This window comes from Leucopleurus acutus (assembly GCF_964270905.1).
Source record: "Leucopleurus acutus genome assembly, chromosome: 6".
Lineage (NCBI taxonomy): Eukaryota > Metazoa > Chordata > Mammalia > Artiodactyla > Delphinidae > Leucopleurus > Leucopleurus acutus.
Window position 1 is genome coordinate 81,426,437 of NC_139149.1, and position 19,343 is coordinate 81,445,779.

Here is a 19,343-nt window from a genome sequence, read left to right on the forward strand (position 1 = left end):
TTGCTTTATGCAGAGTTGTTAATACTATGTCATAAAATATTACACTGCAATAAAATATTTTAAGCTGAATTTTTAAAAAACTACAAAGAAAGCTCACTATTTAAAGGAATTCTTGTTCTCTAGTTAGCCAGTTTTTAATAAAATTGTACTAGGCATGGCTATAACTATACTAAGGGCATACTACTATTGGTTCTTGTGGTTCAGAGAGGCCCACAGTCATAGCAGTGGAACTAGGTTGTGCTGGCCTATACCAGTCACTCTATTTTAATCAGCAGAGTCCCCAGGAAAAGTAAGGTCTTAGGAAGGAAATATATTTCCAAAAGTACCTGAACTCAATTTGTGATAACAACAGAGAGGCTACAAGATTTAAAGTTTTTAGATGCTTTATCTGTATTCAATATACATGTCAGCTAAATACAGACATTATGATGATATGCAAAAAAAATTGACTATCATGTACAAGATGCCTACAAAGATAGTTTGGCATATCTGGTTTTAATTGAAATAGTCTCATAATAGACCCATATCACCTTTCTCTAGAGTATTCACATTAAATTCATTGCAATTTCATTTTCTGGTTCAGCTATAAGTGTTTGCCCCCAAGAGGTACTTTAAATATCCATAGAAAAAATTTTTCTTTATATATCTAGGAAAAGACATGCCTAACAGAAGAGCAATATTTCTTGAGTTCCACTGCTACCTCACTACTTACTGGTTTTTAGTTGGTAACCTAAAGCCTGCTAAACTGGATGATGACAAATACTGAGTTAATCTGAGAATAACTGACTGCCTCATTTCAATAAACACAAAATGGAATCAACGTCTGAATAAGGTTTCTATTAGAGACTTGAAAACAAATTAATTCAAACTATTCTCTGATAGAAAAATCACTAGCTCAATTTTGCAGCTCCATTTCTTTGCTGAAAAGTAAGGAGACAGAAAGTCAAGATGATTAAATATTAAAAGGGATGGGCAGTAGGGTTCTAAAAAGAAGAATTTTAAAAAGTTTGAGACTGCTTGCTACTATGGTAAACTATTTCCTTGCTGGAAATTACCTATGGTTTTGCGAAAGGTATAAGTATGAGGGAGAGAACCCTAGCAGTTATGTTAAAGCTATGACTGTATTGTAACAATGGCCCCCAAAGTTCATATTGTAGCTGATTGGCTTCAATAAAAACCTACACTAACCTAGCCATATAAATTATTACATTTATTGATTATTTATTTAGAAGTATACTAAGCTAATATAATATAAATTCTGAACAAGAATATTCAACTTGAATATTTATGGTCAGCTATTAATATTTGCTACAGAAACAGAAAATTTTTTTTAAAAATAAGCATTTCATAAGAAATTATTTTCCTTAATTTATTTTTAGTGAACCAATCACATACTTGCTTAAGACTCACAGTTTTGACAAATACATTAAGTGTAACATTTATCTTGAGCAGGAAAAAAGTAATTCCATACAAATTGTGAGAGATTGATCATTGGAAGATAGAGAGTATTAAATGTCAAATATCATACCCTAATTGCACAAGTTTCTTTTTTTTATTAAGACAACTCTCCCTGAAATTTCCAGTATGTAATATGGAAGCTTGGAAATCTTTCGATATATCCACTTGGAAGTAAGAGTGTTCCTAAATTATCCATGCTTGCCTTTCCTGTAGGTGTTTAACTACCACCACCCACATGGGTGTGCTGCAAAACATCTCACAAAACTATGCCTCTCTGAAAGAGTGAAATGGCTATTACATTATTTAAACATATTACTGTTAAAATGCTTTATTCTGACTAGGACACAGGCCTTTTTTAGTGATCAAATTCTAAATCAGGTGATAGAAAGCAACCTGCAAAAGATAGAAGTCTATGAAGTTACTCAGGAGCCTAAGATGAAAGTTGGGATAAAGAAACAGGATTTCATAAAACTGCTGTGTTTTTGTTTTCTTTTTCCTTAATTGAGTCTTCTTTTGAAAATTATAGTCACTCATTATTTGGGCTATTAGAGTGTTATGTAAAAAAGTATAATTAGTGTGGTATGGTGAAATAAAGCATGTGGAGATATGAGTCAGAAAAACAGAATTCTAGTTTTCACTTTGTCACTAAGTAGCTAGGAGCTTATAGATATGTCAGTGAGCCTCAATTTCCTTGTATGTGAAATTGGACAATTATATATACTCTATTTAACCTACATTGTTGTTGAAAAGATTCTTTGTATTAAGACTATTTGAAACCTACTAATCATTATGCAAATAGCAAATATGTTATTTTTAAAGTTGCAAGAAGAAACAATTTCTGAGAAATAAAACACTTCTAATACAAAGAATACACTATGTTGCATGCATAATTAGGTACCTTAAGGTCGATTCCTCCTACAAAGATGCGATTAGGGACCACTGTTCCATATCTTGGGGCACTTGTTGGGTTATTCAAAGGCACAGGTGACACAGGATTAGGGGATGGAGATAATGAATCTGTTTGCATCTGATTCGATGTTTGCTGTAAAATAAAATTCTTTTAAACTCTTAGTACTGGGTATAAGTTTTGATGCAGGATGAAAGCATATATCCTTCAAAAAGATAAGTCATTGACAAAATGTAGTATTTCAGACTTTAATTTTATGCTAATATTATGATGATTATAATTAGAGCTAATAACTTTTGAGGGCAACAAAAATATAAGAAATGTAGAATTCATTCCTCTACAGAGACGATCTTAAATCTTAAATATATTATTTAAACATACATGTTAGTTATTATTAACTGTACTATTTAAATATTATAAGCATTAAGAAGGAATATTAAACTCAAAAAGAAGTTTGAAAAAGAGAAGAATAACCCTGGACAGCTAGGAGCTGGCCTGGCACAACCAACTAGGCCCTGGTGTTAGGAGTTGGCCGGGAACTCACAGCTAGGCTGTGGTGTTCTCTTGTTAACAGAACACCAACATCGGGCAAGGCTCCTCTGTGATTGTGATGGATGAAGATAAAAACAAGATCACTCCATAATCGTATCTGTACATTGACAAAAACAAAAGCATTACCCAAACCACAAGAATGACCAAACGTCCTTCTATCCTGCCTGATAAGACTGCTTCTTTTTTTAACAATCACAGCTTTAGCTTCAATCTATTTTTCTTGTCTCCTAGGTAAGAATTAACATACCCAATTATAGAATTACTCCCACCTCCTGACGACACGTATTTCAGAGTAAAGCTTTCTTCATTAAACCCTCTCTAAAAAGTGCTTAATATAAGCTTAAATCCTATAATAAGTTCTTCTAACACCTTGCTGAGAGGCCGCATGGTGTATGCTCTTCTTTGTTGTTAATTCAGAAGATCCAACTTTAATAAACTGCAGGTGTATTTGTGGTAGTCTTTGGCTAAAGGGCATTGACAAGTAAACAGACTCCGACACAAGTTCACGGTTTTTCAACTCCAAAGTCAAATTTTTAAAATGCACTTGGCGATTGGAAAAGTGGACCGATTTAGTAAAAAAAAAAAAAAAAAAAAATTGTATACCTATAACTCATAGGTATAAATTTTTATACTAAAATTTTTTATACTAATTTTTTCTTTATGCTAAAGAATTGAGTTCATATTCATATGTTCACAATTCTAAGTCGGCGACCTAATTTAGATTCTAATAAATATATATTAACATATACACCTTCGCACAATGGCAAGATAGTAGACTCCTCAGGTACACCTGAAAAAAAACAAGACTTGAGAATAGAATTTTAAAGAGAAACTAATTTAAGAACTTGCTAATTATTCTCCTTCTGGGAACACGAAACAGACTTTTGAGACCCTAAATGAGTGCTTCAAAAAGCTTGGAGTTGATGATTTAAATTCTCTGAAAAACAAATTCATGAAAATGAATTTCCAACTTAGATAATGGAGTTGTTCTTTTTCACATTTGCTCTCCTTTCACTTCATTGGCCAATAAAACCATAATCCCTAAATTAATCTCTGCAAGATGTACAGAGAAATGACTAGGCCAGTAGTGACTATGGGGCTATAGGCTGGACCTTATGGGCTCTATTCTCCGTCTAGTCTTAGGCGGGAAAAACACTCCCTAGTAAGGGAGTTCATAAAAACATCTCTTAAACCACAGAGTCATCATATTTAATAATTGCTATGTTGTAGTTGCCAATTAAAGAAACTGGGAATCCTAATAGCATCCTCCCTGGGCATCTGGACGTTATTTGTAACTTCAGTCACTTTACTTGTAAGACATAGTGCCCAGACTGGATGATTCTGGGATGCTTAGTTTTACTTTTCAAGTGTGGATTTGTATTGCTAGAGATAATAGAACAGCTCTGGTAGATACAATCTTTTCTCTCTGCCGGGTTACAGAATGTAGTCATTACCTATTTGCAAAGTTAAAAAAAAAATCAATCTTCATGAAATTCTCTTCTTAAAAACAAAATGAATTCAATGGATGACCTCTTTTGTTCCAAATTTGTTTAAATAAAAGTCAACTCCATTAGTTTTCATTAAGAGAGGAATGACTTGAATGGAAGAGAACAGAGTGCTTTATTTCCAATCTTGAGAAATCAGTTAAATGATACCGAGGAAGGAAAAACATGAACTTTTTACATATCACTCACTTCATTCTTCATTTTCTAAGACTCCTGTTCTATTGTGGGTTCCAACTGTTTTATTTTTCTCCTTACCACTTACCAACATGTAATACCATGTAATTTATTTATTATGTTTGTTGTCTGTCTCTTTCCACTATAATGTAATGTTCAAGAAGGAAGAGGGTTTTGCCTGTTTTGTTCACCGCAGCATCTAAAGTAGGGACCATATGTAGCACATGTTCAATAAATATTTGTTGAACGAATGAATAAATGAGTAATTTCTTCCTGCTCACCATATGCCAACCCTTAGGTTGTGGGCTGAAGACTACAATATGAATAATAGCCTAGAAAATATTTTAATCTTGGTAGTAACAAGGCTCAGGTAGAGACGATCTTTAAGTTCCTCAGAGAAGGTTAGCGATTCACTGAGTTAATTAAGAAAGCCTCAAATTCTACTGGCAATAATTTTGCAAACGTATGAAAAGCACTTAGATTGGTGCTGTTTTGGGGTTAGAAGCAAGGGTCCTTAGTAAAACTTCTAGTACTAGTTTATTTAAAATTTCCTCCAAAGTAATGTGCCTCCACTGCCTCCTCCTCTCTAAAATTAACCTCGAAATCTATCATCTACTTTGCCAACAAAGACAACAGGAAAAGGGCGGGCTAACCGTCGCAGTTACGGCCTCCGTGCTCCTTCCCCTCCGAAGCCAGCAAGCTGAGGCGGTGGGGGAAATGGTTGAGGCGACAACTCCCTTGGGTTCTCTCGGGTCATCATGAACTTGATCACTGTCTCGAGGATCCACCCCCTCCCCACCAAAGTGCGGGAGGGAAAAGAAAGCTAGCCAGCGAGAAATTTTGCCCTGCAAGCCCGCCAGCAGCAGTGGCGGGAACCCTCAACGGCACCGACCCCGACGCCGGCCTAGTGTGCAGCCTGCCCTCCGCGCCTCGCATGGCGCTCGCTGATTGGCTGCTGGCGGGCGCCGCGCGGGGCGGGGCGGCACGTTGCCGCAGCCCCTCGGGCCTAAGCGGTCTCCCGCCCCTCCCCAGCCCAGCCCTGTCTGGCTTGGGCGCGCACCTGGTGCTAGAGGTTCCGGTCCGACCTGGGCACAGGTCCCCGCTACCCAGCCCCGCCCCCGCCCCCCGCCAGGTCTCTCGGGCCTTCTGGTCCCCAATGACCAGTCGAGGAGAGGAGGCGTCAGCCGCCAGGGCAACGCCTCAGGGGGGCGGCTGGGCGGAGTCCGGTGGGAGTGGGCGTCAAAGACGCAGCAAGCCTAATTTCGGCGGGAAAGCTATTTCTCTAGCCTGGGCCCGGCCTGGTGCACAGGGCCCAGCCACCCACCGCCTCCCGGTCGCTGCAGAGGTCTCCCAGCCCGTCTACACCCCGTCCAGGCCCGGTGGCCGCACCTTCCCGACCCCACGACACAACCCGACGGGGCCTGCAGGCGGGCCGCTCTTCGTGGCAGTCGATGGGGCTCCCTGACCACGTTACTTCCCGACAAAATCGCAGGCTCTAGACTCGCCCTTCCAGCCTCTCACAGACGGAGTCCACATTTCTCCTTCTCTCCACTACCCCGGGGCCCAGGACTCCGGGCCATGACCGCCGTACTCACCGCCCCGGACTCGGTCTCCATCCTCCTCTCTGTTCTTCAAAAGCCAGGGGCAAAGGAACAGAAACCTAAGGTTTGAAAGCACCTTCACACCCAGGAAGCAGCACCACGTTTGCCGACGGAGACTCTCTCCCACTGGCGACGACGGCGTTGGTGGCAGTTGCAGGGCCGGAGACTCGGACCCGGGTCCTGAACCTGCCACCCCGGGGGGGTGAGGAGGGACAGGCGGCGTCGCTTAGGGCGGTGGACTGCGGTGCGGGCGGGCGCCACAGCCCGGGGAGGGGCGCGGGCGGGCGGGTTTCGGCGGTGGCCCGTGGTCGCCGAGCTGGGCCGTTTCAGGGGCAGAGCGTACAGCAGGTCGGGGCGGGCGTGGAGTGTGCGGAGCGAGGGCTCCCTTCTGGAGCCACTCTCGCCTGTTTTCGGACGGCTGGGGAGGAGAGAGCGAACGGTTATGCAGAGTTCCATGCACCGCACGCCTATCACGCCTTTCCTTCTCCCCTTTGGAGAAAAGTTGGCCTCTGGGACTGGTGAGTTTCGAGAGGTGGAGGTGACCTCAGGCTTTACCAAGGTGCAAGAAGCCTGTTGAGGGGCGACTTCGGAAGGCTGGTGCGGGGCGAGGAGGCCAGTTTGCAGAGTCAAAGTGTGACTCCCTGGGGCCTGACGCGCCAAACTCGGAGGCTCCGGAGAAGCCGCGGACGCCGCGCCGCACCGCACCTGTTGTCGCCGTCACTCATCCCAGCCGAGCGGGCGGGGCGGCGCGGGAGGCTTGTCCGGGGCCCGCCGCGCCGCGCAGTCCGGGCTCCGGCGCCCGCCCCAGGCCCGCGCCCGCTGAGCACCGCCCGGCCGCCGCACAGCCTGGGGAGCCGGCCCGCGACAGAGCCGCCCGCGCGCCCGAGGGGTGAGGACTGTGCCACTTGGCTGGAGTGGCTCTAGCCGCCTTGGGATCTCCTTTGGAAGAAGACTGCTTCGTAAAATATATTGCCAGAAGGTAGCTGCGATTTATTTACATATCTCGCCGATATCACATATTTTATGTATATAAAATATATAACCAAGTTCTAAATAATTACAACTAGGTTAACTTCTGTAATAATGATGATGATTATGGCTACCATTTATCAAGGCCTCACTTTGGTGCCAGGCGCAGTGCTTTACAATCAGTATCATTTAATCATTTCATTTTTACAGCAACCCTTCAAATAGATGCTCCTGTTATCTTCATATTACAGGTGAGTAAATGGAAATATGGAGGTTAAGTAATTTGGTCAAGTTCTAAAGCTATAGATGTAACCCGGGTGTCTCTCTGACAGCAGGTCATGATCTTAACCATTTTGACATATATTTTTAAAGAATTAACAACAACGACTGTTAAAAGTTACCTCAGTAATAACTTTCGTACTCTCTATTATAAAAGTTTGTTTTTTTTTACTTTCAAGATAGTTAAAAATTATTATGTATTTAATTTTTAATCTGTTCAAACATTAGCTCTTCATATTATTTACCACAAATAAAATGGGAAACGTAATTATTTTCATTGAATACAGTTCAGCTAAAGCATCCTAATATACATTTGTGCATACAATTTAAGCTCAATTTCTCAGGTTTTAGTTTCTTTGGAAACAGAGACTACAAACCTATTAAAATTAAAACTCATGTTTCAAAGCAGAATAATTTTGCTGTTCAATACCATTAGAACTGATCTTCTTTGGGCATTTTTTTCCAGTAGTAATGATGGGTTTAAGTAGATATTAGTGACATCTCTTTTGTCCAAGTCTTTTTTGACTAAAAACACTTATTTTTGAACACTGTATTCACCATACTAGGTGTTCAGTCTGTGACACACGATTTAATCGACACAATTTAGGGAACACAGACTGTATATTTCAAGACCTGTGTTGGGTGCTAGGGGGCTATACTGTATTTGCAGTATGGTAATTCTCTGTTCTCCTTCTAAGTCTTTTAATCCTTAAAGCAAAACGTTTTTTTGTTTTAAAACTTGCATAAAACATGTAGAATTATACAATTCAACGTAGTACATGTTTATAGAGTTCCTATTATGTTCAGTACATAATACTATATGCAGTGAGAGATAAGAAGATGAACAAGATCAAACCTCTGTCCTTGACGTGTTTTTAATCTAAAAAGAGAGAAAAGACTAATTACTCAAAATAATTACATCTAAATTGCTTATAATAAATAGGATACATACAAAATAGGGTAAGTGGTACGTGAACTATGATCAAAGGCCTGTGGAGTACAGAGAACAGCACTGTGGAGCACAGTGTCCAGGGCTGGGTAAAGGTACCGTCAAAGCTGAAATGCTGGCATGAGTGGGAAGGTGAGAAAAGAAATTGATCCGCCACATACCCAGCAGTGGGCAAAGCACATAAATTTATTAAAAAAAATTTTTAAATTTTATCTTATTTTTTTTATACAGCAGGTTCTTATTAGTCATCAATTTTATACACATCAGCGTATACATGTCAATCCCAATCGCCCAATTCATCACACCACCACCCCCACCCCACTACTTTCCCCGCTTGGTGTCCATACGTTTGTTCTCTACATCTATGTCTCAATTTCTGCCCTGAAAACCGGTTCATCTGTACCATTTTTCTAGGTTCCACATATATGCGTTAATATACGATATTTGTTTTTCTCTTTCTGACTGAATTCACTCTGTATGACAGTCTCTAGATCCATCCATGTCTCAACAAACGACCCAAATTCGTTCCTTTTTATGGCTGAGTAATATTCCATTGTATATATGTACGACATCTTCTTTATCCATTCGTCTGTCGATGGGCATTTAGGTTGCTTCCATGACCTGGCTATTGTAAATAGTGCTGCAAGGAACATTGGGGTGCATGTGTCTTTTTGAATTATGGTTTTCTCCGGGTATATGCCCAGTAGTGGGATTGCTGGATCATATGGTAATTTTATTTTTAGTTTTTTAAGGAACCTCCATACTGTTCTCCATAGTGGCTGTATCAATTTACATTCCCACCAACAGTGCAATAGGGTTCCCTTTTCTCCACACCCTCTCCAGCATTTGTTGTTTCTAGATTTTTTGATGATGCCCATTCTAACTGGTGTGAGGTGATAGATACCTCATTGTACTTTTGATTTCGATTTCTCTAATAATTAGTGATGTTGAGCAGCTTTTCATGTGCTTCTTGGCCATCTGTATGTCTTCTTTGGAGAAATGTCTATTTAGGTCTTCTGCCCATTTTTGGATTGGTTTTTTAAAAAATATTGAGCTTCATGAGCTGTTTATATGTTTTGGAGATTAATCCTTTGTCTGTTGCTTCATTTGCAAATATTTTCTCCCATTCTGAGGGTTGTCTTTTCATCTTGTTTATAGTTTCCTTTGCTGTGCAAAAGCTTTGAAGTTTCATTAGGTCTCATTTGTTTATTTTTGTTTTTATTTCCATTACTCTAGGAGGTGGATCAAAAAAGATCTTGCTGTGATTTATGTCTAAGAGTGTTCTTCCTATGTTTTCCTCTAAGAGTTTTATAGAGTCCAGTCTTAGATTTAGGTCTTTAATCCATTTTGAGTTTATTTTTGTGTATGGTGTTAGGGAGTGTTCTAATTTCATTCTTTTACATGTAGCTGTCCAGTTTTCCCAACTGCTTATTGAAGAGACTGTCTTTTCTTCACTGTATATCCTTGCCTCCTTCATCATAGATTAGTTGACCATAGGTGTGTGGCTTTATCTCTAGGCTTTCTATTCTGTTCCATTGATCTATATTTCTGTTTTTGTGCTGGTACCATATTGTCTTGATTACTGTAGCTTTGTAGTATAGTCTAAGTCAGGGAGTCTGATTTCTTCAGATCTGTTTTTCTTTTCCCTCAAGATTGCTTTGGCTATTCAGGGTCTTTTGTGTTTCCATACAAATTTTAATATTTTTTGCTCTACTTCTGTAAAAATGCCATTGGTAATTTAATAGGGATTGCATTGAATCTGTAGAATGCTTTGGGTAGTATAGTCATTTTCACAATACTGATTCTTCCAATCCAAGAACATGGTATATCTCTCCATCTATTTGTGTCATCTTTGATTTCTTTCATCAGTGTCTTATAGTTTTCTGAGTACAGGTCTTTTACCTCATTAGGTAGGTTTATTCCTAGGTATTTTGTTCTTTTTGTTGCAATGGTAAATAGGAGTGTTTCCTTAATTTCTCTTTCATAGTTTTCATCATTACTGTATAGGAATGCAAGAGATTTCTGTGCATTAATTTTGTATCCTGCTACTTTACCAAATTCATTGATTAGCTCTAGTAGCTTTCTGATGGCACCTTTAGGATTCTCTATGTATAGTATCATGTCATCTGAAAAGAGTGACAGTTTTACTTCTTTTCCAGTTTGTATTCCTTTTATTTCTTCTTCTTCTCTGACTGCTGTGGCTAGGACTTCCAAAACTATGTTGAATAATAGTGGTGAGAGTGGACATCCTTATCTTTTTCCTGATCTTAGAGGAAATGCTTTCAGTTTTTCACCATTGAGAATGATGTTTGCTGTGGGTTTGTCGTATATGGCCTTTATTATGTTGAGGTAGTTTCTCTCTATGCCCACTTTCTGGAGAGTTTTTACCATAAATGGGTGTTGAATTTTGTCAAAAGCTTTTTCTGCATCTATTTAGATGATCATATGGTTTTTCTTCTTCAATTTTTTAATATGGTGTATCACATTGATTGATTGGCGTATATTGAAGAATCCTTGCATCCCTGGGATAAATCCCACTTGATCATGGTGTATGATCCTTTTAATATGTTGTTGGATTCTGTTTGCTAGTATTTTGTTGAGGATTTTTCCATCTATATTCATCAGTAATGAATATAGGTCCTTTTTTTGTAGGTCCTTTTCTTCTCTTGTGTTTCCCACTTGAGAAGTTCCCTTAGCATTTGTTGTAGAGCTGGTTTGGTGGTGCTGAATTCTCGTAGCTTTTGCTTGTCTGTATAGCTTTTGATTTCTCCACCGAATCTGACTGAGATCCTTGCTGTGTAGAGTAATCTTGGTTGTAGATTCTTCCCTTTCATCAGTTTAAATATATTGTGCCACTCCCTTCTGGCTTGTCGGGTTTCTGCTGAGAAATCAGCTGTTAAGCTAACGGGAGTTCCCTTGTATGTTATTTGTTGTTTTTCCCTTGTTGCTTTTAATAATTTTTGTTTGTCTTTAATTTATCTCAGTTTGATTACTATGTGTCTCAGCATGTTTCTCCTTGGGTTTATCCTGCCTGGTACTCTCTGTGCTTCCTGGACTTGGGTGCCTATTTCCTTTCCCATTTTAGGGAAATTTTTGACTATAATCTCTTCAAATATTTTCTCTGGTCATTTCTCTCTCTTCTCCTTCTGGGACCCCTATAATGTGAACATTGGTACATTTAATGTTGCCCCAGAGGTCTCTTAGGCTGTGTTCATTTCTTTTCATTCTTTTTTCTTTATTCTTTTCTGTGGCAGTGAATTCTACTATTTTGTGTTCCAGGTCACTTATCCGTTCTTCTGCCTCAGTTATTCTGCTGTTGATTCCTTCTAGTGTATTTTTCATTTCAGTTATTATATTGTTCATCTCTGTTTCTTTGTTCTTTAATTCTTCTAGGTGTTTTTGTCTTTAGTTCTTCTAGGTCTTTTTTAAACATTTCTTGCATCTTCTCGATCTTAGCCTCCATTCTTTTTCTGAGGTCCTGGATCATCTTCAGTATCATTATTCTGAATTCTTTTTCTAGAAGGTTGCTTGTCTCCACTTCATTTAGTTTTTTTTTCTGGGGTTTTATCTTGTTCCTTCATCTGGTACATAGACCTCTGCCTTTTCATTTTGTCTATCTTTCTGTGAATGTGGTTTTCGTTCCACAGGCTGCAGGATTGTAGTTCTTCTTGCTTCTGCTGTCTGCCTCTGGTGGATGACGGTATCTAAGAGTCTTGTGCAAGCTTCCTGATGGGAGGGACTGGTGATTTGTAGAGTGGGGTGTTGCTCTGGTGGGCAGAGCTCTGTAAAACTTTAATCCTCTTGTCTGCTGATAGGTGGGACTGAGTTCCCTCCCTGTCAGTTGTTTGGCCTGAGGTGACCCAGCACTGGAGCCCACAGGCTTTTTGGTGGGGCTAATGGCTGCCTCTGGGAGGGCTCACGCCAAGGAGTACTCCCCCGAACTTCTGCTGCCAGTGTCCTTGTCCCTGTGGTGAGCCACAGCCATCCCCCCCGCCCCTGCCTCTGCAGGAGACCCTCCAACACTAGCAGATAGGTCTGGTTCTGTCTCCTATGGGTCACTGCCCCTTTGCCCTGGGTCCTGATGTGCATACTACTTTGTGTGTGCCCTGACAGAAACAGTGGAGGCCACACACAGAGAGGAGTCTCTGTTTCCCCCAGTCCTGTCGAAGTTCTGCAATCAAATCCCGCTAGCCTTCAAAGTCTGATTCTCTGGGAATTCCTCTTCCTGTTGCCAGCCTCCCAGATTGGGAAGCCTGACATGTGGCTCAGAACCTTCATTGCTGTGGGTCGACTTCTGTGGTATAATTGTTCCACAGTTTGTGAGTCACCCACCCAGTGGTTATGGGATTTAATTTTATTATAATTGCGCCCCTCCTTACGTCTCCTTGCAGCTTCTCCTTTGTCTTTGGATGTGGGGTATATTTTTTGGTGAGTTCCGGTGTCTTCCTGTCGATGATTGTTCAGCAGTTAGTTGTGATTCTGGTGCTCTCTCAAGAGGGTGTGAGCGTCCATCTTTCTACTCCGCCATCTTGAACCAATCTCCAAGGACTTTGTTTATAAAACAAATATAGGCACACAAATGCCTCAGTTTAATTTAGGCTTTCTTGTGATACTAGTTACTTTGGCCCACTGAATTTATTAGTTTGGTTTGGGTACAGCTTATTTGATTATGCACTCAAAATGCAAATTTTCCTTTTGCTTGTTCCTTTTTCCTTTTGAGAAAGTGGACTCAAGCAATGGCTGTCTAGTGTAGGGGAATGCCTTGGGAAATACCTTGACAAATTTGAATTGTTCTGATGGCTTGAATGCCTTGACTGCTGTGCTGATTCCTAATGAAATGGACCAGTTCCTCTTCATGAGTTTTTTGCTTTGCTCCTGTTTACTTTCCTAGACTCTCCTTCAAGCTTCCCTTTATGATTCTTCTTTCTACCATTAAGTTCCTTCCCATCCTTTCCCCATGGTAATTCATGGTGAAGGATTTCCTTTCATCCTCAACATGTTTGATGAATACTTCCTCCTTCTTCCTGACCTAATAAAACATGAATAGACCCTGAGGACCTCACTCTTCTGCAGGGGTCTCCACACTTTAGTTTCACTCTCTTACTGGTTTTTGAGGATATCCTTCATTTATATTTATTTATTTATCTGTTATATGTATTTTTTTCTTTACTAATATTTATGCACATCATAAAACATATACAAAAGAGTTTTAAAAAAATGAAGCAAATATTTCTTTAAAATGTTTTGTCACTGGTCATGGTTGTTTTCAGAAGTGAATGTGTATCTGCATGTCAAAAAGTGAAAAAATTATTTTGGCTGACTTCTTGTCAGATATATGGTCATTGTTTTTTCCTCTTAATATAAGCAATTGTGTCCTTGTATTGAACAGGAGAAGGGTCAGCTCTGCTATTTTTGAAATGCTCACTAGAATTATCTTCAAGATGTTTTCCAGGAATATTTTAAGCCATCCATCCATTTTGGGTTAGTTTAATTTAAACTATACAATATAATTTTAAAATTTATTTAACTGGATTTATGTACCAGGTAACGAGTTGGCACTGTCAACTTCTCCAAGTTCTGGAACTCCCAATCATCCCTCAAAATACCTCTTTCACCCCCATAGGGATCAAGTGGTGGTGTCAGTGGAACCTGCATATTAACATGGGCAAAGCTTGATTTACTTCTTATTCAATTTAGATAAGTATAAATATAAGTCCTAATATTTTCTTCCCACATCCTCAGAGGGGAATGGCCAGAGGACCATTGCTTTAATTTAATAGTTTAAGAAAAATGTATTGAATGCTTTTTTTGTATCATAGGGTCAAGTTCGAAATGTACAAAAATGAATAAGAAATGAATTTTACAGCCTAAAGCAGAAGGCAGACACACTTAAAGAGATGTATCAATGTAGTATAGTAGGTATCAACATATTAATGGAGGGTAAAGTGTAAGCTGTGGGTTTTGGAAAGGCTTCCTGGAAAAGATGAAGTCTGAACTGAATTTTGCAGAAGGAATAATGGTTAGTTCAGTGAAGAGAGGTGGGAAAGACTTTTCGTGTAACCAAAATGTGACAGCATGAAACAGCATGTGGTATTCAGTGGACTTTAAGTAACCTGATAGTCCTAAAGTATGAACGAAGAGAAGTGGAGTAGTCAGAAAGGAAGCCAGGGATGTAGATAGGAGCCATGGCCACATATGCCAAAGAGCCTGGACCCTATTCAGCTGGCACTGGGAAGCCAATAAGCTTCATAGTGGGGAGTTGGGTTTTTTCTTTGGGTAAGTCCCTCTAGCTACAATATGGAGTGAGCATGGGTATAAGAACATACCACAAAGTCACTATAAACAAATTAATATGTATTGGATGGGAATCAGAACAGAAAACTCAGAAGTAGACTGAAGTACATGTAAGAATTTAATACATGACAAGAAGGATAATTCAATTCAGTAAGAAAAGAATAGATTAGTTCATGAAGAAAATAAAAAGTAGACCACCATCTTATTTTTTAAAAATTTACTTAACTTTGTACACACTTATATAGACATACAAACTAAATTTAAAAATAAATTATAGAAAAACCAAATACTTAAATGTTAAAGAAAAGCAATAAAAATCTTACAAAAATGGTAGGAGATTACATGTACAATCTAGGCGTTGGAAAGTGTTTCCTAACCAATGCTGAGAAGAGACATATTTGATTATATGAAAATTAACATAATGTATATGCAAAAGTCCCATAGACAAAGTCAATAAACAGTTCTGGAAAAAATGTTACAAAAGCAGATAACGTAATAACTGTTAACATCTATAATATGTTGGTTGGGTTCTTTGAGAAGCATGATGAGTTAGAGGTACAAAAGGTTTATTGGAAAGTAACACAATAGAGGAAAAAGGGAGGGGCAGGATTGGGCAGGAGGAGCCTAGGTACAGACCTGACAAAGTCTCAACCAGCCCAAGGGGCAGCTCTGGAGCAGTGATTGCCTGTTGGAGGAGTCCTGCCACGGTGGAAATGGCCAGGACCCATTGGCTGGAGATTGCCCAGAGAAGAGAAGAGCTTGTCCTCAGCCATCAACGCCTCACTCATTCATTGGCAAGGGGCTTCTTCAAGAAGAATAAGACCATGGGTCAAAAGTTGACGTGGACCCTAAGTTACTGGACAGCTGAAGGCTGCCAGTGAACCATACGCCTTGCAGCTGCAGAGTGAGCCCTTTATTGAAGCAGAATCTGAGTGTGGCATCTCTGTTTGACATCTAACTCTCACAAACTGAGAAGAAAAAGGCATTTAATCCAAAGGAAAATTAGGCGAAGCACATGTATAGTTTACTGAAGATTAAGTCTAAATGGCCAAGAAACATTTGAAATGTGCTTAGTAATCTGGAAAGTGCAAATTAAAATAATGGAATATAATTTTATACCTATAAGAGGCAGAAATTAATGAGAACTACAACACTCATTGGGATGGAATATAAAGTGTTGTTACTCTTTGGAAAATCTATCTGGCATTATCTAATAAAATAAAAAATACATATACCCTTACACCCAAAATTCTACTCCTGGGAATCTATCTGATGGAAATGAAATGACTGATTCATAAAGATGTGTGTACAAAAATGATTATTACAACATTGTTTGTAGTGGTAAAAAATTAGACATAAATTGAATACCCCAAATAGAGAAATGCCTGGATGAACTATGATATATCCATACCATGGACTATTATGCATTAATTTAAAAGAATGAATTAGTAGATATTGCGGATGAGGTGGTGGGATCCTTACCAGGTATTGTTGAATGAGAAAAGGAAGTTTCGAAAGAGTATGTATAAAAATGTCTCCCCCTGCTTTTTTTGTAAATCAAACAATGACAAAAACACACTCTATTTATATGTGTATATCTACATATATGAATGTAAACCAAAACTGAAAAGATGCATACTAGGTTGTTAATTTGAGTTATTTTGCAAGGAGGGAGAGGGTTGAGTGGTTTGAGGAGTAGAGAAATGTGCAACACAGGTAAAAGAAGATTAAAAAATTATATGAAAAAATATGCATATGATCATATTTATGCTGTTATTTCTAAATCTCTTAAGAAAGGCAAAACCAGGCTTATACAGCTTGCAGGAAAGAAAGAAATGAGAAAAATATGTCACAGAAATGGAAATGATCATACAAAATTTTATTGAATATACAAAAATTTTTTAGTTTTTACTGGTTTAATAGATGCCAAGATTGTTTATTTGCTGCGCAAATCAAACAGTATCTGGCCATATGAACCAATAGCATGGTTGTGGAAAGAACAGGGCTTTCGGTAAATTTATGCGTCTGTATCAGGAGAGTGTAGAGACTACTATAGTAACAAATGACCTCCAAATCTGAGGGACTTACCACAAAGGTCGCTGTCTTGCTCATGTTTCATGTTCATTGCAGATTTACTTCAGCTCTGCATCGTGCCGTTTTCAAGATCCAGCCTATGTCTGGTGAACAATTAATACTGTGGCAAAGGAAAATGAGATCATGGTAAGTATATACTGGCTCTTAAATCTTCTGTACACAAGGAGTTCTTCCACTCATCTTTCATTGGCCTAAGCAAGTCACATGCCTGAGCCTGCTGTCAATGGGATGAGGATGTATTAACTCTTGCATAGAGAAGCATCAGTGAACATCTCCCAGAGTAGGATGATCTGCGTTACAACAAAGAGTATTAATGAAGTATTTTTATGTGATCATAATAATGAATGTTGTTAATGATTGGTGAGTGAGCAGAATTAATGATGAGAAATAAGAGAAAATATTTTTTATAATTCATTAAGTGCTTGTTTCTCATCCTCTGGGTGTACAGGTAAGAGACACCCCTTTTGATTTTAATTTAGTTTCAGTCACAGATCACAGACTATTCTTGACATTTTCAGAACACAAACTAAAAACATTTTAATCTGTATTTTGCATAGGAAAAATTCAGGTAGATGGAAGGGTAAGATTCTATTGTATCCACATATTTTATTTCTCTGAAGTTTAGAATTAATAGCAGTAGGTTGATGAGAAATGTAACGTTTATCAAAAATCAGAAAAATATTCCTTCCTTTAGAAGTGATAGTCTGGGGACTTCCCTGATGGTGCAGTGGTTAAGAATCCGCCTGCCTATAAAGGGGACATGGGTTTGAGCCCTGGTCCGGGAAGATCCCACATGCCGCAGAGCAACTAAGCCCATGCACCACAACTACTGAGCCTGCACTGTAGAGCCAACGAGCCACAACTGCTGAGCCCACATGCTGCAACTACTGAAGCCCGAGCACCTAGAGCCCGTGCTCTGCAAGAAGAGAAAACACCGCAGTGAGAAGCCCGTGCACTACAACAAAGAGTAGCCTCTGCTCACTGCAAGTAGAGAAAGCCCGCATGTAGCAACGAAGACCCAACACAGCCAAAAATAAATAAATAAAATTAAAAAAGAAGAGAGAAATGATAGCCTGAAAATAATAGTGTTTGGTACTTTTTGCTTAGAGTTAGTATTTGCTCCTAAAGAATCTTCCAAATAAATTCTATCTGCAGCTATCAGTTTAGTTATTGAAAATTCAGTTTGGCTAGCAGAAACTTTAAAGAAAGCTCTGAAACCTCTCATTACACTAATTATAGTATTGTACTATGTTTGTTGTTTGTTATCTCACTTCACAGTTTCAATTAAATTTTAGTCCTTTGCTTTTGCTCAATATTTCAGATGATTCTTGCAAGATGTTTTTTCCCCTAATTTTTTGTTTTGGCTGTGTTGGGTCTTCGTTGCTGTGCGCGGGCTTTCTCTAGTTGCGGCGAGCAGGGTCTACTCTTCGTTGTGGTGTGTGGGCTTCTTATTGCGGTGGCTCCTCTTGTTGCGGAGCATGGGCTGTAGGTGCGCTGGCTTCAGTAGTTGTGGCACGTGGGCTCAGTAGTTGTGGCTCCTGGGCTCTAGAGCGCAGGCTCAGTAGTCATGGTGCATGGGCTTAGTTGCTCCGCAGCATGTGGGATCTTCCCGGATCAGGGCTCGAACCCATGTCCCCTGCATTGGCAGGCGGATTCTTAACCACTGCACCACCAGGGAAGTCCCTCCCCTAACCTTTGAAAACAATTGTGACATTATCTGAACAGTTTCACCAGGACATTTTATAAAGAGCAGAGAATGGCAAAATTCCCAAGTGCAGTTCAACAGCTGTTGCTCCTCCACTGTGGGTTAAGGGTAGAGGCACTGTGTCCATGGTGACCTATTTGAGTCAGTGAGGGTGGGAACTGTGAGATTCTCACAGAGGTTAATGACAGAGCAAATACTAGCAATCCAGTTTTCGCTAGACATTTGGCTTCTTAAGGGAAATTTATGTTTTTAAAGAAAGGATCCACGCTCTAATTTCCTCATTTTAATAAAGCAGATAAACTTGTGCTAAACCAGAGTTATACACCTGAAAACTTATTTGGAGCCAAGAAGTGCTTACAAAAGAGACCATACTTTACTCTTGTCTTACATTTTAATTTAGAACATGCATTATGATTTTGTGCTTCTTTAAATATCTCACTCTGCTTCTTCCAAAAGATTTGAGGTAGGCTACAGCAAAGGCATAATAAGGCTAACAAAATAGGTATAAGAGTAATACATCATGATCAGGACTTCCCTGGTTGTGCAGTGGTTAAGAATCTGCCTGCCAGCAGTGGTTAAGAATCCACCTGCCAATGCAGGGGACACGGGTTCGAGCCCTGGTCTGGGAAGATCCCACATGCCGCGGAGCAACTAAGCCAGTGCGCCACAACTACTGAGCCTGCACTCTAGAGCCCATGAGCCACAACTACTTAGCCCATGAGCCACAACTACTGAAGCCCACTTACCTAGAGCCCGTGCTCTGCAACAAGAGAAGCCACCGCAATGAGAAGCCTGTGCACCGCAACGAAGAGTAGCCCCTGCTCTCCACAACCAGAGAAAAGCCCGCGAGCAGCAA

General features: G+C 39.8%; 1 protein-coding gene across 1 annotated transcript in view; it reads right to left on the bottom strand.

Moving 5' to 3' along the window:
* BOLL (boule homolog, RNA binding protein) overlaps window positions 1-6,212 on the bottom strand; it is a gene marked incomplete at both ends in the record, with an annotated part of 68,103 nt that extends 61,891 nt beyond the window's left edge. The window contains 2 exons of the mRNA XM_082841723.1: window positions 2,357-2,500; window positions 6,192-6,212. Coding sequence (XP_082697849.1) covers window positions 2,357-2,500; window positions 6,192-6,212 — 165 coding nt within the window. The remainder of the gene's footprint in view (window positions 1-2,356; window positions 2,501-6,191) is intronic.
* Window positions 6,213-19,343: the final 13,131 nt, after the last annotated feature.